The 24,195-nt window shown below is 37.9% G+C and overlaps 1 protein-coding gene across 2 annotated transcripts; it reads left to right on the top strand.

The window, feature by feature from the left end:
* Window positions 1-15,995: 15,995 nt before the first annotated feature.
* On the top strand, window positions 15,996-23,760 carry LOC110788109 (alpha-mannosidase I MNS5). Of its 2 annotated transcripts, none has more exons than XM_021992750.2 (15): window positions 15,996-16,446; window positions 16,921-16,963; window positions 17,059-17,124; window positions 17,205-17,266; window positions 17,370-17,469; window positions 17,958-18,140; window positions 19,293-19,341; window positions 19,425-19,604; window positions 19,717-19,837; window positions 20,156-20,237; window positions 20,338-20,423; window positions 20,533-20,633; window positions 21,582-21,723; window positions 21,815-21,965; window positions 23,051-23,760. In XM_021992750.2, the coding sequence occupies exons 1-15, from the start codon at window positions 16,310-16,312 to the stop codon at window positions 23,279-23,281; spliced, it is 1,734 nt and encodes a 577-aa protein (XP_021848442.2). In that variant the 5' UTR covers window positions 15,996-16,309; the 3' UTR covers window positions 23,282-23,760. The 2 variants fall into 2 exon arrangements, with proteins under 2 accessions (XP_021848442.2, XP_056684138.1); XM_056828160.1 differs by having other exon boundaries at window positions 16,150-16,446; window positions 23,014-23,149.
* Window positions 23,761-24,195: the final 435 nt, after the last annotated feature.

Below are 24,195 nucleotides of genomic sequence, written 5' to 3'. Positions count from 1 at the left end.
GCTTTTTGATGTCTCATTATAGAGTATAAATTAGTGTGAGACGGTCTTACCAAAAGAGTTACACGAATCCAAGGAAATGGGAGCGTGGGACAACATCGATGAATTATAAATCCGAATTGGATCATATGATTGGGTGATTACTGATTAGGGTCACTTTCTGATCAATCAAATATTAAGCGTAACTTAAACATCAATCCTATTGATTTATTTTTTTCAAATTTCTTGACCTTTTTTTGTGTGATTTTTCTTTCTTAAGAAGTTTCCTTTTAGCCTAGGAAGATCTTTTTGCTTTATACTGTCTGTAAGCCAAGGGCTAGTAAGATATTGCTGAAAACAACTAAAATTAGGAGAGAAAGAAAAGGAGGATGTTGCACTTTATGAATGATTGGAGCATATCTTTTTGTTAACAGATTAAAAAAACACATCTGAAACATATCTATACGCTTGTGACTTTATCACTAACAAAGTTACAAGTTGAAACTCCTATGTTTCTTTTTCTTTTACGTTGGTTTTATTCGCCACAACTCGTAAAGCCAAGTCGAGTTTTGGTCCCAGAAGTGCTATACTTATTTTTCTGATTCTGAAAGTTTCCGATAAGTTGCTTGCGTATTTGTCCACTGTTTTCTTTTATGACTCAGACATCTGATAAAATTGGAACGATATACTATATTTTTCTGATTTATTCAATTTTGAGCTTTTGTTCCCACTCAATGGTTATTATTCGGAGTTGAGATTTTATTACTCGATTAGGCTAAAGGAGAGTGAGAATAGACTAATATGAAGTTGAAATTCATATTCTCTTTGATGTGTACATAGGGAAAAGTTGAAGAAAATGTTATACACCGGATACTGCATGAGGGACTTTTTGCAACCGCAGTTCTAATCTCGAAAATTACTATCACCAACCCAAAGTTGCTAATGCCCTCCCCCCGGTTTTCTACAACTAACCCCACTCTCTCTCCCTCCTACTGAAGATGGCACAACCCAGCCCGATAAAAGCATGGTCTGACATGGGCACGGAAAAAAGTACGATCCAACACGAGCATGCAATTGTGAGTCTTGAACTGGGTCAGATTTTTTGGAAAAAGCTCGGCATGACAAAACACCTTAACTGAGTGAAATTAGGAAGAACCGACTTGTGGCCCATGGGCTTGAGCCGTCATTTTAAAATTTTGCTCGAAGTCTGTCATAAAACAAGTGAGATGGGCGTGGACTGGCACCTCCTTCTCTATCCCTTTCACAATGACCTCACAATTGCTTCCTGTCATTGTTAACGGAGATGCACGCGCGGCTCAACTTGAGTTCTAACTAGACTTGATCAACTATAGCCCGACCCGACTCAAGAAAGCCGGGTTTGGGTAGCCTAAAATATGCATTTTAAGACCAAAATCAGAGACTGGCCCAAAAAGCCCATATGGCCCACAAAGCCCGTACCAAATTTATGAATATGGCATTTTTTGTGTGTTAAAGCCCGGTCATACCTTAATTTTGATCACCTCTAGTTCTAACCTTACCTTGCCAACAAAACGACTAAAAACGATAAAGAAACTCCGCTTAGTCGACGAGGCTTTAGAAGTTAATACGTCTACTTATGCTAATTACAATTTGCAACTAAGTTCCCCTAGCTTGTGCGTATGATCATGAAAAGCAAAAGGTTATGAGAAGCAAAGTTACTCAATCTAAAAGCATACCATTTTAATGAGATAAGGTGTTAATTCTGCTTTTAAAAGGCTCTTCCCACTGCTTGTTCGTCTTAAAAGGTGGATGAAATCCAGAAATTGTTTCTCTGATCTTTAAACCTTTAATCTTTTTGTGCCTTTATTTATCCATTGTTTTGCAGTTCGTGGTGCTAATTATTAAAGGTCCAAATTACGTGCTGTTTTTATGTGCTTCACCACATACTAGATTAAGGGCACTTGCTTACCTATCTTGTCTTTATTTCATCAACTTTTTTTTGGGTGACAATAATTTGCTATGTCAAAACTTTTACGGAATCGTAAATGTCAGCTAGTTTACTTGGTTAATTTCACCTAGACCTGATCAAATTGCGGGTCGGGTCGGGCCTATGCATAAAAAATTAGCCTGCCATGTCGGGCCGGGCCAAAAAATTGTGTCCAACCCGCTATTTTCAGGCCTAAAATACCGGGCTTTTCGAACCGTGTCAAATTTATAACTAGAAAGTGTAGTTTTGTGTTTTACAAACCCGCCCAAAAAAATTAAAATTTCGGGCCAGGCCGGGCTCGTCTTGATCAGGTCTATTTCACCAAAATTTGTACGGAATTGTAAACACCTGCTAGTTTAGTTGATGTAGTATTCAAACTTTGGGATATAATTTTTCCCTAATCTTTTGGATTTTAAATACCTACTGGACCCATGCAGATACCGCCATTGGATGTATAGCCCGTGTTGAGATGATATTCAGGCTTCGTTCCCGTAGATTTGCAAAAAAAAAAAAAGAACATATCAAGAACACTAGCAAGAGTTTTATACGTAGTACGAAGTAGTACATAACTTCACTTGCACTTGATCTCCTTTGTCCCTTGAAGGACCGTTAAATCGGTTCTGCGGTCAGTTACGGGTCGGGTATATTTCAAGATAATAAGCTCAAGCTCATAACTCTGTCGTCATAAATCAAAAGTTCCTCATTGGGCATAAATCCAAGCGCCACCATCGACTCGAAAGAATGGCTATCGAGTAATGAGTGGAGAAAACACACATCACGAGATTTATTAGGACGGATAAAGCAATTCATTTCCTAATAAAAAAAAACAGAACAAACAATATTTAACAAAATTATAAAATGTTGATATTTTGAAAATACACATTTAGACAAATCTAACAAGATCTCACATGACTATATATTATCTTATATAAAAAACACATAGAATAGTCAAAGTAAATTATATGAATAGTGTAAAAAGTCCAAACGTTGCGAGTATTAAAAAAGAGAGGAAGTATTACTCGATCACTAGTCACCATTAATTAGTGGTTTGATCCTTAGCTTGAACGTGTGTTTGGCTTGTGTAACTTGGCTCCTTTTTCTTTTCTCTTCCTTTTCCAAATCAAACTAGTCTCATACGCAAACGCAACCATTCTGATATCGAGTGGTCGTTTGTCCTAGTTCCACAACTGAATCTTCCTGGACGTGCCATTTTTAACATCAAAAGCCCATAATTTCATACTTTTTCTACGTTGTATAAAAAGTTCCCCATTTGACATAAACCCTAACACATCTATTGAATCTAAACATGAGCAATAATGTTGTTTAGATATGGTATCGCTAACAAATTAGTTCACGACTCCAACACTCCATACTCCCTCATCAGTCATCACCCACGGCCACACCTCTATAGTGGACGCGTTCATATGACTTAACACGACACCAAGTTGTCGTTCCCCTTCCATGATCTGATCGCTAGACCGAGCATTGTTTTCTTTTCTCCTTGATTGTTTGGTGGCGCCATCTGCTTAAACTTCTCGTCTTTTATATCAAAGTACACGATCTCTTTCTGCACAACCCAATGAGGAATACCACAAACAACTTTTCCTATCTCTCCTTCGAAGAATGAATATGAAACAATCTCTTTCTGCACAACCCAATGAAGAATACCACAAACAACCCGGTGTATTTATGAGGGTCCGTAACATTTCTTTTACATATTTATTCGCTTCAAGTTACTAACTACGAAGTATCTTTTTATGATGTAGACCTTTGAGTAAAAACTCGTTCCGTGTAAAATCTTCAATCTCCATTATGTTTGCTATTTTGTACATATTTTGCTTTGCCATGTTTATGCTTTCATCACCAACATGTTATTATTGTTAATCAAGACCTAAGAAATTGTTTTAACGCTTAATAAGATAGTTGGACAATTGAATTAGGAACCCAGAAATCTACATTGGATAAGTCCCTAAAATGTCCCTAAGTTTCATAAATATCTAATTATGTTTATGAGTCTTCCTCTAAAGACTTGTTGGCGAATGGCGACTTCAAAAACATCTATACTAATATATTAAAAGGCGTTGTGAAAAAAGTCTATACTCCTCTCTTTGCGCCACATCATTTACTCATCAAGTGGTATGTCATGTCATACACAACCAAAAATCATTATAATGAGATTCGAACTCCAAACCTCAAATGTGGATGACAATACTCATTACCAACTTAACCAACCACCAATTGTGTTTTATCTCTTCACATTAATTTATAAATAAATGTTAACATGAAGTATAACTAACTTTTTTGTGACTTTTTTATTTTCTATGGATTATTTTGGAAAAAAGTTAACAATTAAAGAATTAGAACAATAAAAGAAACATGATATATGTCATAAAGTCTCATAAGCAACAACTATAAAAATGTCTTGCATGGCTGCATATGTCTAATTTGGTGTTTATTAATTTGAAGCACATAGTTCAACTAGAAAATAATTACACAAATTGTAAGATGATCTAATTGAAAAATTAGATGGTATGATAAATGACGTAATGTGTCTGTGTAATTGACAAATTTAATGGATCATTTTCACTTTATGGTATACATGTCTATTGTCAAATATTGAGCTAAAGAAAAATCTAAAAATTTATCTATTCAATGTATAAATCGGGGCATTGCCCGGGCCATACACTAGTTTTTCAATTAAACGCCGCGCATGGATCAGAGATCAATTCCCCACTTCAGAAAAAAAAAACAAATGGGCTTATTTCTTAACTTTCAAATAGAAGTACTCCTTTTTCCAAATAATACTCCGTATTCTTATTTATTATACTTTGTCACTCTCCTCCAGTCCTCCCTACAAGAAATACCCTAAACGCTAAAGCCCCATATTGAGAGCCAGTCGAATTGGTCTCGTCATCTAGGTAAGGCATCTAAATCTCCTAAATTTAATTCATAATTTGATTTGATTTCTTTAGCTGATTAGTAGAGTTTTTATGAATTGTTTCGTTGTTCTGTTACTCCCTCCGTATTTATTTAAGATACATACATCTAGGCCTTGTTCGGCAAACTTAGCGGTAGTGGGTAGCGGTTAGCGGTTGAGTAGCGGGTAGCGGTTAAAATAGCGAGTAACGGTGAATAGTAGCGGGTAACGGTTAGCTGTCGAAGTAGCGGTAACTAATATGAGTGTTCGGTAAAAGTAGCGGTTATATTATAAAATAAAATTAAAAGCCAGAATATTATTTAAAACTTTATTATAAATTTGTCAAACGCTACCCGCTACCTTAAACGCTACTAATTTTAACGTTTGACAAAAGCTACCACCCGCTACCTCAACCGCTAACCGCTACCTAAATCGCAAACGCTACCGCCGAACACGCCCCTAATTTATTCTATGACCCATCATCCTATCAAACAAATAATTTCAGAAACCCACCCCACCTCCCACCCCCCTAAAATTAAATGTCGCCTTCTCAAGTGTATCTCTTAACAAAAATACGAAGGGAGTAGATTTTATCTAAATTGCAAGTCTTTCAATAATTTGTTTTCAATTTCGTTAATTAGTCGAATCTGTTCTATTATTAGTTGATTAGTAATCTTATTGACTTGTTGAATTCGTAGAATTTGCTGTGTTTAAGAATTTGTTAATTTGTATTATTTTGTTTTTGATAATATTTTACCGTCTTTAGTCTTTAAAAGTTGTTATTTGCTTGCTTAATCCATTCCCAAATTGTTTAGTTTCTGGTTCTAATTCATTGCTAAAATAATAAAATTTCAGGATTGTGTGAACATGAAAACTTTAGAGCTTTTTTTTTGGATCAAATCTAATTTTTCCTCATCTTTGGTTTATTTGACTGATCCTTGGTTTATTTGACTGATCCCATTAAATAATGGAATTTGATATATTGTTTAATTTTTGTTTTATATGTGTATGAGCTCTGTTAATTATTTGTTGTTGTGAATTCAATCATCGAATGCTACCTAATCGGAGTTGCTAATATTTCGTTGATTAGTCGAATTTGTTGATTAGTAATCATCTTGACGTGTTCAATTAGAAGAATTTGCTGTGCTCAAGAATTTCATAATCTGTATAATTTGTTTTTTTTGATAAGCAATCAAAAATATTATTTCACTGTTTCTACTCTTTGAAAGTTGTTATTTGCTTAGTTAATCCATTCCCAAAATGTTTAGTTTCTGTTTTCTAATTTATTGGTAAAATATCAAAGTGTCAGGATTGCGTAAACATGAAAGCATTTTTGGAATAAATCACAAAAGTCCTCTAATTTTCCTCATCTTGTGCTTTTGTAGGTTGGTCTACTTGATTAATCCCATAATGAATGGATATGGATGTGGTTCCGATCCTCAGAAAAAGAAGAAGGTTTTGAAGGTTCCGCGAGAGTTGGAGGTGGTGAAGGGCATGAATGAGGAGGAATTAAAGAAGTACATGTTCCCTAATAATCCTATAGAACCTTGGTATTATGAACGATATTTGGAAATGCAATTGGATGAACGTACCATGCAAGTTGGATGCTCCACTTCCATATGTAGATGTTCCAATGGATCCTAAACATAATTACCATTATGAGGTTGCAGCTAAATGGAGAGAGTCGATAATGAATGAATCTCGTAGGCCTAAATTTAAAAGGATGAAAGATAACAAAGTCAAGCCTGGCGAAGCTGTTGATCTGAAATCCCTGTTGTTCCCTTGTCAAGGTGATTACCTTGTCCGCACAAAGGGTGGTGGTAAGATCAAAGCTAAGAATCTCAAGGGTAAATACATCTTGGCCTGTTATCTGGGGTTCCGCTATCTGGAAAGCAGTATATGCTTGTTCTGAGATGTACTGGATCTAAATTGAAAGGTAACTTTGAGATGGTAGTTGTGACAAAGATGAGACATGGTTGGACTCATCCCCGTGCTAAGGAAAAGGATGCCTTCCGTCAATTCCTCTCTGCCTTTCCTCCTCCTTGCCTTGCAGTTCCCTTTCATGCTCGCTCTCGTCGTCATCGCATATGCAACTCTCTTGGGGGGATATTAGGTCCTCACATTCTTCTCTTAGGCCCTGATGGTAATGCCTTGCTGCATACAGTGCTTTGCGACCATATGAATGAGATTGATCTTGTTCCCTTGAATGTGATTGGATTGGATCCCACGCCTTTTCCTTTTATATCTAGGAATTGTTCATCACCGCCTCCTCTTCCTGTGTGTTCGTGGATAGTCAAGAGTCCCTCATCTCTGAAGCGTCTTTTGTCGCCATCTTCTGATTTTGTGTTCAGGAAGATGATGTTTTCCCGAGAAGGTGGAACCAGTGAGCCAATCTCTAAGAAAAGTCACAACCAATCTCTAAGAAAAGTGGATAAGAAGATGAAATTATGAAGCCAACAGAAGCTTTATTCACAGACATTGATTATCTCCCCATGATTCGCAATCATGTTATGCTCAACTTTGAGTTATTTAAGGAACTTCTGTAGCTGGCTCTTGGACGAGTCAGTTAAGTTATCAGAGTACATTCAGAAAGTATTGTCATCTTAGCAAAATTTTGCATAAGCAGCTCTTGCAAATAAATAAAGAGGGTTCGGTCGTTTATTCTTATTTTTTGCTTGGTGGTGATCAAGCAGCTGCAGTTCTCTCTAAACTGAGCTTCACCAGCTGATAATAATCTTGTAAGATCTTGTGCACCTCTTTTCTTAAGCTCATCTCATTTTAATATCCTCTTTTTATTGGTGTAAGTAATGAATAGAGCTTTGCACACAGGAAGATTCTTCCAGAGCTTTTAATATATTATATATAGTAGTGAATCAGCCATAACTTTTAAGATGGTCTGTGCATTCTGTAATTGTTTAAAAGTGTCTTTTGCAGGATACTGTTTCTTAAATATTGATGCTGACAAAAAGTGCTTTTTGCGGGATACTGTCTCTTATATATTCTGGATTTATCTACAAGTGATGTTTATACTCAATATAGTAACATGAGCCTTGTGTATGGCTTTCATGGTCATTAATTGTAATACTTAGAAGAAGAAACCGTTATTTATCTTTATAATCTCAAGCAAGTGTTTTGAATCAATGCTCTTCACATAAGCAGCCATCTCTTCTCTTGTATCCAAGCCTTTGGAATATGAAAATTGATTAAAATAATTATTTACTAATCAAGTGCTAAAAAAGACAATTAGGCAAACATGTCGAACAAAGCCTGAAAGAACCAATATGTGGTTATTAGGCCCTCTGTTACCTTAGGCTAAGGTACAAAAATGGCTATAGGAATTAATTTTGCTGTTAATTTTGCCCAAAAGTATACCAATTCACCTTTTTCGAACCATAGCTTGTGGAAGGTTTAGTGAAACAGGTGACTAGTCCCGTTCTTCACAACCCCAATTGTCTGTCATTACTCCTACAACCAACTACAATCAAAACAATCGGTGTGTGGCGAATCTGGTTGATGGCAATATTGCTGGTGAGGTGTAAGAAGGTGGGTATCCGGTGTTTAGGATGGTGGGAGAGAGTATTCTTGTAACTTGTTAGTAATCAATTTGTGTTGTAACAGACGCAAAGAAACATTGAATAACGTAAATAGCAACACAAAGATTTAATGTGGTTCACTAACAATGTGTTAGCTATGTCTACATGCAGAGGAGAAAAAAGTTTTATTGATCTTGAGGAGTTACATATTACGGAATACGACTAGGTTATGATCTGAAGAGTTTATATATAGTACTCTTTAGACAGATGCGGAAAAGCTCAGAAAATAGGGTCAAAATAGATAACAGTAGCCCTGGACAACGTGTACCCCGTTGCTTGGGCGTTGTAGTATAGGGAAAAAACCGATTCAAGGCATTATTCTAACAAATTTTCACCTTGACTTGAATCCTCTCACAAAAACATATGTACCAGATGCACCATTATAATGCCAGACGTACCAGAAACTCCTTTGCCTCAGATTTTGCCCTCAAAAGGGCAATCAACAACTCCTAACATTTAGCAAGTACAAACAATGTTGAAACTTGCTACGTGGAACCGGCTTGGTGAACATATCAGCTGGGTTATCAGCAGTACCCACTTTGTTCACCTTAATTCTCTTCTCACTTCTTAGAAAATGATACCTTACATCGATGTGCTTATAGTCCTCTCATGATGGACTTGATCCTTATCTAAACATATTGCACTGGGACTGTCGCAGTACACTATAGCCCGATCATGATGTAGACCCAAATCACTGACCAACCCTTTCAACCATATTCCCTCTTTTGCTGCTTCTATCAATGCCATGTACTCTGTTTCTGTAGTAGACAATGTAATTGTAGGTTGCAAAGTAACTTTCCAACTGACAACTAAACCACCAAGAGTGAAAGCATAACCTGTCATAGATCTTCTATTGTCAACATCTCCAGCACAATCAGAGTCTGAAAACCTTATTACCAAACACTTTGAATCACCTCCATAAATGAGACCAACATAAGATGTACCTTTTAGGTACCGAAAAATCCTCTTCACAGCTTGCTAATACTCCTTGCCAAGTTCACCCATAAACCTACTAACAACACTAACAGACTGTGCAAGATCAGGTCTAGTGCAGACCATTGCATACATCAAGCTTCCTACTGCACTAGCATAGGGAACTCGAGACATGTACTCCTTCTCCTCGATCGGCAGACATAGGTGCAAAAACAACAGACAGATGTGCATTTGCAGCACTAGGAGTATCTGTGGGCTTTGTTGTACACATGCCAAATCTTGACAAACTCTTCTGAATGTACCCCTTCTGTGATAAGAAAAGCTTCTTTTTGCTTTTGTCCCTATAAATATCCATCCCCAGAATTTTTCAAGCCGCTCCAAATCTTTCATCTCAAACTCAGCACTAAGGAGATCCTTCAACTTCTGAATATCAGACTTGTTCTCTGCAACTAACAACATATCATCTACATACAGGACCGGATAAATCAATGGACCATTTTCTGCCTTGTTATAGTAAACACAACAGTCATACGGACTCTTGGTGTAGCCAATCTCTATCATATAGCTGTCAAATCTCTTATACCACTACCTCAGAGACTTCTTTAGTCCATACAAAGACTTCTTCAACTTCCAAACATAATCTTTCTTACCAGGAACCCGAAAACCATCTGGCCGAGTCATGTATATCTCCTCTTCCAGCTCTCCATGCAAAAAAGTTGTCTTCACATCTAGTTGTTCAAGCTTCAGATCCTGATGTGCAACTATTGCTAGTACCACGCTGATGGAAGTGTGTCTGACCACTGGTGAAAAAAATCTCATTGTAGTCTAGTCCCTCTCTCTAAGTGAACCCTCTAGCTACTACTCGAGCTTTATACTTGATACCCTCAACAGATGTTTCTCCTTCCTTCTTCTTGTAGACCCATTTATAAGTGACAAATTTTCTGTCTCGAGGTCTCTTAGTTAATTCCCAAGTCTGATCCTTATGAAGTGACTCCTTCTCATCTCCCATTGCAGCAAGCCATTGGGTAGATTCAGTACATGTAACTGCTTCTTTGTAGGTGTATGGCTCATTAGAGTCAGGATCCACCTCTTCAGCAACCTGTAGTGCATAAGCCACCATATCTTCAAAACGATATCTCTTGGGAGACATCCCATAAGTAGCTCTCTTTGATTGATCAAGAGCCAAACTGTGCTGATTTGCTACTGGTAATGAGGAACCTGATGGTTCTGATTCTGGCAGTGGTTGTTGAACTTCATGTTGTGGTTCATTTTTAGCTTGTGGTTCTAATTTACCCTCATTTACATGATAATAAACAGTACAACCAAAAGTTCTTAAACAAGAGTAATCAGCAGGCTTACTAGACCACACCTCAATAGGAGTTTTGAGATGTATACCCGTGTGAGGTCCACGATTTATCAGATAACATGTTGTGCTAAACGCTTCTGCCCAGATACGTCTAGTTAGTCCAGCATTAGAGAGCATGCACCTAGCTCTCTCTAAAAATGTCTGATTCATACGTTCTGCCTCACCATTCTGCCGTGGTGTATCCGTGACAGTATGATGCCTAGCAATCCCTTCATTCTTTCAAAACTCATCGAACTCAAACCCGCGAAATTCCAAACCATTATCAGTTCACAGCCTTTTGATCGTCTTCCCTATTTGATTCTCCACTAATGCCTTCCACTGCCTGAAATGCTTAAAGGCTTCACTTTTATGCTTCATCATGAAAACCCAAGTCATCCTTGAAAAATCAGCAATCATTGACACAAAATATATGTGACCCCCTAAGGACTCCACCTTGGAAGGACCTCAACAATCAGAATGGATGTAATCAAGTGTGCCTTTTGTTTTGTGTATTCCTTTAGGAAACTTGTTGTGATGTAGCTTCCCAAATATACCATGTTCACAGAACTCAAGATCTGTGACCTTGTGACCACAAAGAAGACCCGCTTTTGACTGAATTTGCATCCCCCTTGTACTCATGTGACCAAGCATATGCCATAATGGGGTTATGTTTTCCTTATCAATCTCCGAGGATGCAACAACAACAGAACCTGATAACGTAGAACCTTGAAGAAAATACAAAGTACCACGTTTTACACCTTTCAAAACCACATTCGAACCCTTGCAGACATGTAAAACTCCACCTTCACCTTGAAAACGGAAACCCTTGTTGTCTAGCATACTCAAAGATATCATATTCTTTGTCATAAGTGGAACATGCCTAACATCATTCGATGTGCAGAATTTACCATCATGTGTTCGGATTTTAATCGAGCCTACTCCAACCGCCTTACAAACAAAACTATTAGCCATAGAAATATTGCCACCGTCTACTTGCTCGTAGGTTGTAAACCACTCCCTGCGCGGACATATATGGTAAGATACTCCAGAATCTAGGATCCACACATCACTGTGATGCATGTGCTCATAAGAAACTAGAGCAATATCCTCTTCAGAATTGGTATCAGCTACAGCAGCAGTACCTGACGATTTTTCCTGTTGCCTCTTTTTCTTGGGACAGTCAGATTTCCAATGTCCCTTCTCTTTACAGTAATTACAGACACCATTAGGTTTTAGACCTTTAGAAACTTGTTTCTTGAATTTTTTATTCCCCGAATTCCCATGTCCATAACTCCCACTGGCTACTAACCCACCAACCTGATTATTCGCACCTGTACCAATCACCCTATGGCGCAGTTCTCTAGTATGGAGGGACGGTCTATCCTCCTCTAAGGAAATAGTATCTTTACCAACAATGAACGATTGCACAAAATTCTCATACGATAATGGAAAAGAAACCAACAGAATTAAAGCAACATCCTCATCATCTATTTTAACATCAATAATACATAATTCTAATAAAATTGTGTTTAACTGATCTAGGTGATCTCGGAGAGGCATACCTTCCTGCATTCGCAGACTAAACATACGTTGCTTCAGAAGCAACTTATTGGTTAAGGACTTTGTCATATACAGACCCTCGAGCTTAACCCACGGACCTTGCGCGGTTTCCTCCTCCGCGATCTCGGTGATGATATCGTCAGCAAGACACAACATAATCGTCGAGTGTGCCTTCTCCTCCAGAACGACCATCTCATCGGTGATTGATATGCCGACTTCCTAGCAAGTGGCGCCCATAGCCCTTGTTGTTTCAACAAAGCCCGCATCTTCATCTTCCATAAACTGAAACTATTCCTTCCAGTAAATTTGCCTATCTTCACGTTAATACCAGAAATCTTTCTAAACGAATTTCAAACCCTAAAAAACATATCCGGCTCTGATACCAATTTGTTGTAACATACGCAAAGAAAGATTGAATAATGTAAACAAGAACACAAAGATTTAACGTGGTTCACTAATGTGTTAGCTACGTCCACAGGCAGAGGAGAGAATTTTTTTATTGATCTCGAGGAGTTACAAATTACGGAATACAGCTATGTTATGACCTAAATAGTTTATATATAGTACTCTCTAGACAGATGCAGAAAAACCCAGAAAATAGGCCCAAAACAGATAATTGTAGCCCAGAACAACGTGTACCCCGTTGCTTGGGCGTTGCAATAAGGGGCAAAAACCGATTCAAGGCATTATTCTAACAATTAGACATGTCAATTATCTTGTTTAATTATCGCCGTAGTTATAAGACTAAAAATCAACCCTTTTTATCTGTTATCGATAGTCTAGAATTGTTAATTAGTAATAGGAAGAACATTGTTTCCCTGTGGATTCGATCCTGACTTCCCTTGTTATTCAGTTAGTGGATTTAGATTTATCTTTGATCAGGTGATACGACTTTAGCCTATCAAGAACCTAGAAGACAGCTGGAGAAAACCAACGGATGGGAAATAATTGGAGCTGAAGCAGCATAATGAGGACTAAGAGATGAACCAACACCGCCCACATCCATCAAGAGAACAAGCCATTGAATCAAACACAACAGACAAGGAAATAACAGAAAAGGAACCCCCCCCCCCCCGAAAACATATATCATTCCTGACAACCCAACACGACCAAAGAGCAACCAAGAAGGATTCCAACAAACCATGCAACACATGAGCAGCAGAAAGCTTAGAAATAATACCGGCACACAAAGGAGAGAAAGGGACAGGACATGACTGCAACCAAAGGGAACATCACGAGGACCAAGTCAAACAATCATTAATAAGAGGACAGTCACGAAATAAGTGAACAACTGACTCTGGAGAATAGTGACAAAAGCTACAAATTAAAGAGGATCCAAAGGAATACCCCGATCATTAAGAAGAGCAGTGACGGGTAAGGCATTATGAAGCAACTTCCAAAGGAAAATCTTAAACCTAGGAAGAATGCTAAGACCCCAAATAACAGAAGCGAAATACATACCCTTATCAACAAGGACAACATAAGCATACTTTACAGAGAAAGTACCCGCAGGAGTGAACTTCCAGTATACAAAATCATCCATAGGAACAAAAGGTCTTTCCATAGCCAAAATAGAATTGGCTGTAACAATCAAATAACTGTAGAATAATAGTTATATCCCACACGTATGAACGCAAATTAATTAAAGAGGAAACATGCGTCGGCACTGCCGACCCAAGCACATAATCTTTAAACGAAACTGAAACATCTAGAACCCATGAGTCATGGGCGATCCGGACCTGAGAACGTGAACTCACATTCCACGCCAACCCCTAATATAGAACCTGAACGCCATACATAATTCCCCGACAACCCCCAAGACGAAAGAAGAGGAGGACGAGGACGAGGCCCGAAGGACAACAACGCAAGTTATTTGGCCTGGTAAAGGCGAGACAAAATAAGCTGCGGATGATGAACAATCCTCCAAGCTTGCCTGGCTAAAAGCGTCTGATTAAAACAATTGGCTTTCCTAATTCCAAGGCCACCCATTCCTTTTGGAAAGCCATACCAGAAGAAGAAGTCGAAGAGCGCCACCAAAATCGAAGGCATAACTAGTCAATTATATCACAAATAGACCGAGAGATCTTAAACACCGACAGAATATGCGAGATGGAAGCCACAAGAGTTGATGAGAACCAACTTAGCATCCGCATAGAGCCTAAGAGAAGCAAAGTTAGCAATTCGGCGGGTAACCCTGTCCACCAGGTCGCTATAAAACGGAGCATTAGGACCTTTCGAAAATCCACCCGGAACACTCAAATACTTCCCTAAATGAGGTCGGTGACCCAACCTCAAACAAGAAGAAAGGACATTGTGATAATCCTCTGGAGTATTAGGACTAAACTTAACAAAGAATTTCTAATACTTGACAATCTTTCCCGAGAGACGGCTAAACAGGTCCAACACCAGGGGACCTGCTGACAGGCATCAGGCGACACCTCAAGAAACAACAACGAATCATCGGCAAAGAAGAGATGAGAAATATGAGGCACATTTCTACAGATAGAAATTCCACGAAGAAGATGTTGACATTCTGCTAGACATAAAGAAGCAGAGAACACTTCCATACACGAGACAAAAAGATAGGGCTGGGGAAAGGTGATCCCCTTGCCGAGGCTCATAACACAAACAAAAAGAAGAAGTAGGCTCACCATTCACTAAGACTTGATAAGAAACCGTGGAAACACACAGACGAATGATGTGAATCCAAAAAGGAGAGAAACCACAATCTGAAAGCACTTTGAACAAAAAGTCCCAACGAACCCTATCATAAGCCTTATTCATATCCAGATTAACTGCAACGTAACACTTCTTCTTCTTATTCCGACAGTTGTTAACAAACGTGATTAGCTCATGGGCCAACAAGGAGTCATCAGACATAAGCCTCCTAGGAACACAGGCATTATGCGCGTCAGAAATAAGAGACGACATAATTCGTTGAAGGCGATGAGTCAAACACTTGGCTATACATTTGTAGATGACGTTGCAGAGACCAATGGAACGCAACTGGGAGACTGTCTCAGGATGATCAACCTTAGACAATAAAACCAAAAAAAGTATGATTCTTTCAGCATGAAACCATGGGCAAAGAAATACCAAATCGCCTTGATAACATGAGCACCTACTTTATCCCAATAAAACTTAAAAAGTCATCGAAAAGCCATCAGGCCCAGGAGATTTACCGCCAGCGATGCTGAACATGGTGGCTCTAATATCATCTAAAGAAAACAGACGCATAAAGCCCTGAATCTGAGAGTCCAAAAGTTGGGGACAACTGAAGCTGATCCCAATCAAAGTCTAAGATAGAAGCGGAAGCACCATTAACCTGATAAAGATCAGCATAGAAATTAAAGATTAAAGAACGAAGAGCCGGAGGGGACTGGACCCATTGGGCACAGTCATTCCGCAGGCCAGAAATCCGATTACGACGCTTACGAGCCTGAACTGTTGAAAAAAAAAAGCTCTGAGGGCGAATCACCCAATACTTCCCATTTAACCTTCGACCTTTGCCTCCAGTACATGAAAGTGGCCTCAACACGCGCCACATGCTCATCCTTAGAAGTGAGGAATAAACACGCAGAAAGATCAACCGTAACCGAATAGGCAACCACATAGACTACAAACGTAAGATCTTTTCAATTTATACCCAAGACACGACGGTGATGAACACACCAAAACAAAAAAAAGAAGATGCAAAGATGATAACTTTGCACTCAAACAAAACATGGGAGAAACCAAAAGTTCTTGGCTTGATTAAGACAAGGTGCGCAACAACTTGCATTACCTGTAGACACTTCTCAATTCTATACGGACGAACCATAGAACCCGAGACTGGCTCAAAGTGAAGAATAATATGATCGGAAAAAAGAATTTGTTGGTAGGCAAGACCAGCGTCTGTGTCCATATCACTTGAGACTCAAAGTTACTCCCCACGAACCTCAATCCCCCATCCCCTCCTCAAAATCCACAAGAACAACCCTTCCCAAATCCCCAGGAACTCGGGATTGACCTGAAAAATCATGTCAATCCACCATTTTAGAACATGGTTTCTCATAATTTTCCTGATTTCAGCTGCCCTTTTCAAGCTTTCTCAATCTGATCCCGATTCCCATCTTTGTCGTAAGAAAATTGTGATGAGAGAGAAAGTCCGTCGTATGTAAGTTCTAACTAATTTGGTCCACATTTTTTTAGTATTTTGATTTGAATTCTTGGTTATTTTGTAACCCCTATTCTCCCAATTTCTTAATGGGTACTCCAATTTTATGTTCAATCTTGTTGATTTTTACATGCTCTGGGTTTTTCTTGTGAATATAGTGTTTCAATTTACGGTGAATCGAATTTGTTTGCTTTTAATTGCATTTTGTATGGTTAATGGCTTCAATTTGTTGTTAATTTCACATATTCAAGTATTGCATCAGTAGAATCTTGTAGGTTACTGTTTCTGTGCTTCAAATTCTACTATTATAGCATGAACAATCACATTTTTTCTCGAATTTCAGTATGTTTTTATGGCCATATATATACACCATCTTCCCTAATTTTCCAAAAGTTTTCATCTTTCGTTACTCTTGCAAATTCGATTGGCCTAGCTCAACTTTTGGCAGTATGTGATTGTACCTCTCCATTTCAGGTTTTATCATGCCTATGACAATTACATGAAATACGCGTTCCCGGTTCGTAACAGCTCCCCATATGCAATTTAGTTGTTTATTTTAGTTTGCAGGAGCTTTTACAGTAACTTATTGGTTTTGTTTTGTAATCCTTTCAGCATGATGAGCTTAAACCTCTCACGAATTCATTCACCGACTCACTCAGTGAGCTGGGAAATTTAAAAGTGAGAGATATCTTGCAAAGAACTTGACTGAAATCCCATTAGCTACACCTACATCATTGACTATTGTCCTATTTTTCCAGTTAGAACACTTGCCGCAAAACTACCAGGGTTCTGCACTTACCCTTATCGAATCATTGTCCAGGTATTCATATAGTAATAGCAGTTTTTAAGTTTATTGTATGTACATCTATTTGCTCAGTTTTGTTGGCTTTGAATTTAACTGTAGTAAACATGTTTGGTTTCAGTCTTCTGATATTAGGTAACAATACAGAGTTTGAAAGGGCAGTGTCATGGCTTTCTGAAAATCTGACATTTGATGTGGATGCAAGGGTGAATCTGTTTGAGGTACGTTTTATGAGGAACAAAGGTCAAAGGAGATGCAGTTTTAGATTTTCATGTAAGCGAAAATGTGATTCTAGTTAATTAGATTAGTTATTAGGTTATTCTATATTTCTTTTCCTAGAAATGTGCCTGTGTATGTCATGGATAGAATTCAGCCTCTTTCAGTGTTACTTCGGCTTGTTTGGTACTAAGGAATCAAGTGTTAGGAAGGGTAATGAATATATGAATGCAATGGGAACATTTCCTAGAGAATACTGAAGTATAAATTTAAGCAGGATGTGCTAATAAAATGAAACTGCTTCCAATATTTCTGCTACCATTTGAGAGTGTCAGTATAATGTAAATTAATGAAGAAAACAAAAACAAATACTAATAAGGGTGCATTACCTTGCATGAAACCAAACTGCCCATATAGGCCTAGCTTATTAAAAAATGATGCCCTTCCTTTTGGTTTAATTGATTTTTTTTCTTTTTTTGATGATATTCTGTAGTGCAACATAAGAGTTCTTGGGGGACTTGTTTCTGCTCATATGCTTGCAACTGATTCTAGAAACAGGTTCTCTCAAGGAACTTACAAGAATGAGCTGCTGATACTAGCTGAAGACTTGGGGCGGCGCTTCTTACCTGCATTTAGTACGCCAACGGGATTACCATATGCATGGATCAATCTTAAGGTAATGCCAATTCTCGGATTGTTTGTTTTTTTTTTTTTTTTTTTGGCAAATAATTTTATTTTTATTACTAACCAAAGATAGAGATTATACAAACTCCAGCTCACCAAAATCAGAAGGCAAAATGTCTTAGCTAAAATGCATCAGTGTTTACTAACCCCCACCTTCTATGAAGGGTTGAGAGAGCAACTCTTCAGTCTTCATTTGCAAGCATAAGACTTAGAACAAAAGCATCTTCCTTAGTTCCTCAGGACATCTTACAAGCAACCTTGAAAACTATACTAAGAAATAAAGCATTACAATCAACTACATTTCCTGCAAACACTCTTTGATTACTTTGGAGCCAAATCTGATAGATAGTTCAGTAAATAACATAACATGAAGTTGTTGGATGACACTCGTCTTTCGGCATGCAGCAGCAGCAGCAGCATATCCAATCTCCTTTTGGAAGGTCTCCACGGGTGTACTATACTTCAGTACTTGCAAACATCGTCTCCAACCTCCAGCAGAGTAATTACATTCAAAGAAAAGATGAGGAACAGTTTCAGCCATATTGTTACACAAAGCCCATCAGTTTGCACCTTCCAGAGCAACAACCTATCTTTAGTAGCCAACGGCCAACCTGCTCAATATAGCTAACCAAGATATAAAGATACTCTTAGGACTGGCTTTATTATTGCATATAATCCTTCTCCAACTTACCTTTTGCATATCTCCTCTCAAGTGCTTGTATAACGTAGCAATGCTGAACTTGCCATAATGCACATAACTCTGACTTGTAGCAGGAGAAACCAAGATACTCCTACTTTCCAATATTTTTCTCAGTGACCATGAAATACCTGCGGATTGTGTTTTTGACAGTGAAGTGTAGGATATCATATCAGTAGACTTTCCTAAGTGCAGTAAAGACGCACACCAAAAAAAAAAACTTTGAGAGTCGCCCCATTCACATTTTTCAGTTTTTCACTGCCACTTTTCACATCTTCTTAATTTGTAACAGAATCTCTTGTCCCTATAATTTTTAACCTTTTGATTTCACTTTGGCATGTTGAATATTGTGATGAATGAGTGAAATGTTGTTGTCATGCTTTGACTTCTTGTTAAAATATGAAGAGGCATTTTTGACTCAGGATGAATACAAAATTCTGTGAACAGTATGGAGTAATGGCGAATGAGACAACGGAAACAAGCACATCTGGTTCTGGTGAGGAGATTAGTCTTTCATACAGTCATGTGAATTTTGGAGATTTAGTCATAAGTATGGCTTATTTAGTATTCTCATGTCAGGCTCCCTGATTCTGGAAATGGGGGCATTATCAAGATTGACGGGTGACCCACAGTATGAAGCTGCAGCTTTGCGTGCTCTGAGTAAGTTATGGAGTTTGAGGAGTTCGTTGAATCTGATGGGGACCACACTGGATGTGGTAACTGGAAAGTGGATAGAGTATTCTTCTGGCATTGGTGCTGGTAAGCTGTCAAATTGTCAATTATTCAATTATGTGTCACTTTAGTAATTTTATTTGCATAGGATTTTAAATATAACTTTTCTTGTTGCCGGAATTTGTTTGGTGCAATGTAGGAGTTGACTCTTTTTATGAGTATTTAGTCAAAGCATTCATTCTCTTTGGAAAGGAGGAGTACTGGAGGATGTTTCAGTCAGCTTATGTTGCTGTCCAGAAATATTTCAGACATGGTCCATGGTATAATATTGAATTACTTTTCTTTCTTGCTTCATAAGTTAGGTCTTCTATTATAGCGAAATGCTATAGGTACCCTGAAGGGATATACATAAGAACCTAAATTATATATTCTAAAGTTCTAATAACACATAATGACACTTTATTTTTGTCTTAATATTCCCAACTTAATACCATTTTGGGAAATATTATTCATGCTTACACAATAAACCTAGGCCTTAGGGCTATGAAATATAGTATTCATACTTCATAGCATGTGAAGGACAGAGGAAGCATTGATAATTGGTAAATGCTAACTGCTAATTTTTTCTTATTGAATAGGTATCATGAAGCTGATATGAGAACAGGGCATGCAACTTACTGGCAACTTACAAGCCTTCAAGCATTTTGGCCAGGACTACAGGTAAGTTTGCAATAATATTATTGTCTGGGCTAGGATGTGCCGTGGGAAACTTACCTGATATGTAACATATTTTTTTTTTTACTTTTTCCGTTGCACATAGGTTCTTGTTGGAGATATTGCAGCAGCGAATTCCTCACACCGTGAGTTTTTCAAGGTCTGGGAGAGATTTGGTGTTTTTCCAGAAAGGTAAGTGTCCGAGCAGTAGCCTCTATTTTTCTTCTTTGTGAGGTTGATTTGTCATGTGTGATGATGGTGCCATATTTTTCACTGAAAATCGAATGTCAATTGCTTTTAGGTATCTGCTTGATCATCAAATGCTGCATCCAACGGAAAAGTATTATCCACTACGTCCTGAATTGGCAGAATCTACTTTCTACCTATATCAAGCAACCAAAGGTTGGTTTAATTAGCCTTCAATAAATGCTCATTAGATAAAGTACGATTTCCTCATTTTATAAAGAGATTGCTATCTCACTGCTCCAATGCAGGTGCACTCGTACAGTTTTCCTGGTTATTTTGTCATGCTTTAAAAGCACATGCTTTAAAAGCTCATGCTTCCAGAGCTTTATTCATGTTCCCTAAGTATGGTTTTGACTTTGAGTAATTTTTATTTTGACTATTTCAATGGGAATTTGAAAATTATTAAGAACGCTTACAAATGAATTAAATGTTAGTTGGTTTGTATTTTGATGACCAAATATCCGCACATGTTGCATTTGACAACCTTCATCTTCTATCCCCTAGAAAAACTAGAGTGCTGCCACTGATTTCTTGTACCCTTCAATCCTACATTGCCACCACTTTTAAGGTGTACTTCAGACTATGCCTTGTAGTGCGGTTTAGCCTTTTTTGAGGTAGAATGTTATTTATTTTGACTTTGAGTAGCTTTGGACAAAATTACCTACTGTAACCTAATCTATGTTACTGAGACACGGGTATGAGTATTGGGTATACCTACATATCCAAGTGTCAGACACGTTAAGGCTCAAAATTTCAGACATGGAAATTGTCTTAAATCTGGACACGAGCTGGTCATGACATTTCTGAAACATATTCTTGATTTTAAAACTTTCACATGTATTTTTCACGTTACAAATAAATAGTAACATAACAAGTTGACTTGTTTGCTAGTTCTTGTTATAATGCTTATCTCAAGTCCATTTATGAGCGTATACCGTGTTAATGGATCAAGATAATTGAGGTTTTGGGGTAATATTGAATCCATGTCCTTGTTAAGTGTCTACTGTCTGACTGGGGTATGTAAGAGATAAGACAAAACGAAGAGTCAAAGGTTTCATGATATATTTATGTTCCATTTCATTCTCATTGTGCCCATTTTATCAGATCCATGGTACCTGGAAGTGGGTGAGTCAATTGCGGACTCCCTGAATTTGCACACTAAAGTCAAAGGTGGCTTTGCAAGCGTTCGAGACGTCTCAACTATGGTATTGGAAGACCATCAGCACAGTTTCTTCCTTTCCGAGACGTATGCTTGCATTTCTCTCTTGTATTCAACGCCAAAAATATTTTTTTGATTCATAGAAAACATCTTAAAATTTCTCTTTGTGCTGATGCAGATGCAAATATCTGTATCTTCTTTACGATGACTCATTTTTAGTTGATCGGAACTATATCTTCACAACTGAAGGTCATCCTCTCCCTGTGCTTTCTGCTTGGCACGATAAACTTCCAGAAGTCTATACTTTGACAAATTCTACTTTCATCCAGGTATAAGTTCTGTTTTTTATTTTTATTTTTATTTTTATTGGCGTGGTGTTGAAAGTAAATTTGTAACTAGTAAGGAGAAAGATCATCTAGTTAACTTACAATTCCACGAGATAAGAAGGATGTTTAGTCAACACTCTCTGTTCTTGACCTGAGGAGAGAGATCATCTAGTTAACTTACAGTTTCACACTTTCACGAAATAAAAAACTATTCTAGGATGTTTAGTCAACACTCTCTGTTCTTGACTTGAGGAGAGAGATCATCTAGTTAACTTACAGTTTCACACTTTCACGAGATGAAAAACTATTCTAGGATGTTTAGTCAACACCCTCTGTTCTTGACTTTAGGAGAGAGATCGTCTAGTTAACTTACAGTCTCACACTTTCACGAGATAAGAAGCTATTCTAGGATGTTTAGTCAACACTCTCTGTTCTTCTTGACTTGAGGAGAGAGATCGTCTAGTTAACGTACAGTTTCACACTTTCACGAGATAAGAAACTATAGGATGTTTAGTCAACACTCTCTGTTCTTCTTGACTTGAGGAGAGAGATCGTCTAGTTAACGTACAGTTTCACACTTTCACGAGATAAGAAACTATTCTAGGATGTTTAGTCAACACTCTCTGTTCTTCTTGACTTGAGGAGAGAGATCGTCTAGTTAACGTACAGTTTCACACTTTCACGAGATAAGAACTATTCTAGGATGTTTAGTCAACACTCTCTGTTCTTCTTGACTTGAGGAGAGAGATCGTCTAGTTAACGTACAGTTTCACACTTTCACGAGATAAGAACTATTCTAGGATGTTTAGTCAACACTTTCTGTTCTTGACTTGAGGAGAGAGATCATCTAGTTAACTTACAGTCTCACACTTTCACGAGATAAGAAGCTATTCTAGGATGTTTAGTCAACACTCTTTGTTCTTGACTCGAGGAAAGAGATCATCTAGTTAACTTACAGTTCCACGAGATAAGAAGCTATTCTAGTATATGTTTAGTCAACACTCTGTTCTTGACTTGATTTCTCAAATTAAATCACTGATGTGATGTCCAGTGAAAACATGCATGAGCTGAAAACTTGTTATCTACAGAGAGAAAATACGGTGAGACGTGCAAGTGCGATGTCGCTGCAGGTATGTCCTGCAATCACCTTCAGCAGTAGCTTACAAGCCAACCAGAAAGTTGAAAGTGTATGCCACATTGCTGATGCTCATACCGACTATAGATGTTTGGCTGATGAAGATTGTGGAGTTGATGCAACCACTTGTAGACGGAGATCATGCAGCATTGCTGGATACTGCGGGTTGTGGTTAATCTTATGACATTCTACACATTCACATTTCTCTCTTCAACTAGTCCAGAAGGTAAATTAAGTAAAGAGATTTATTATTGTCATTCAAATGAAGGTAAATTCTTGAATGACCCGTCTCCCCCCAGTTTTTCCTACACAAAAAAAGTACGGAGTATCCCGGTATACAGAATGCTATTTTCGGAGCATGAAGAAGCTGTGTTGTACAGTCTTGATGTTACAGGTTATGAGCTTTGGGTATAAGACGAAGAGTCGGCTTCTATTACAAGTTTTGTACCTTTGATAAATAATACTCCTAATGACTGAAATCATGTACAGAAACTATGATCATTTAGTTTGCAATGGTTAAACATCCATGGTGACGATAATGTTCATCGAACAGTCACTTCTATTTGCAGAAACTTATGGATGTATACATTTGTAGTATTAACCTCTTTTGAGTTCAGAAAACACCATTGAAAAAAAGAACTTATTGTTGGTGGATTTTATTTATTTTGTTGGTTTTGATTTGGAAAGAAATCTAGGCGGACTACGTAATTCACTCTTTCGGTGTTTTTGGTATCTATACTTGGATTGTAAGATTTATACTTCGATTTTAGGATCTATTTATTGGACAATGGTTTGCGAGGTTGATATGTCCATTTCAACACCGATTCTACGGAAAAAAGGCTCATTAAAACGTTAATGGTGTCAAATTATAGATTTGACTGATTATTGTGCGTAGATGTTGTACGGCTTAATAATTTTGTTTAAATGTAAGAAGAAAGGGGGAACAATAAGAGACCTTCCTCACGAGAGGGACAACAAGTGTGTCGGAAGTAAACGGCTTAACAATTGTTGATGATTATAAAAATAATCTAAATCATACTCCGTACCCTAAACATAAAAAGGCTATAGAGGGCATTGGGCCGGCCTGAAATACAACAC

Source organism: Spinacia oleracea, chromosome 5 (assembly GCF_020520425.1).
Source record: "Spinacia oleracea cultivar Varoflay chromosome 5, BTI_SOV_V1, whole genome shotgun sequence".
NCBI classification, from domain to species: Eukaryota; Viridiplantae; Streptophyta; class Magnoliopsida; order Caryophyllales; family Amaranthaceae; genus Spinacia; species Spinacia oleracea.
The sequence above is the reverse complement of the archived record's forward strand: the minus strand, read 5'-3'. Positions and strand labels throughout refer to the sequence as shown.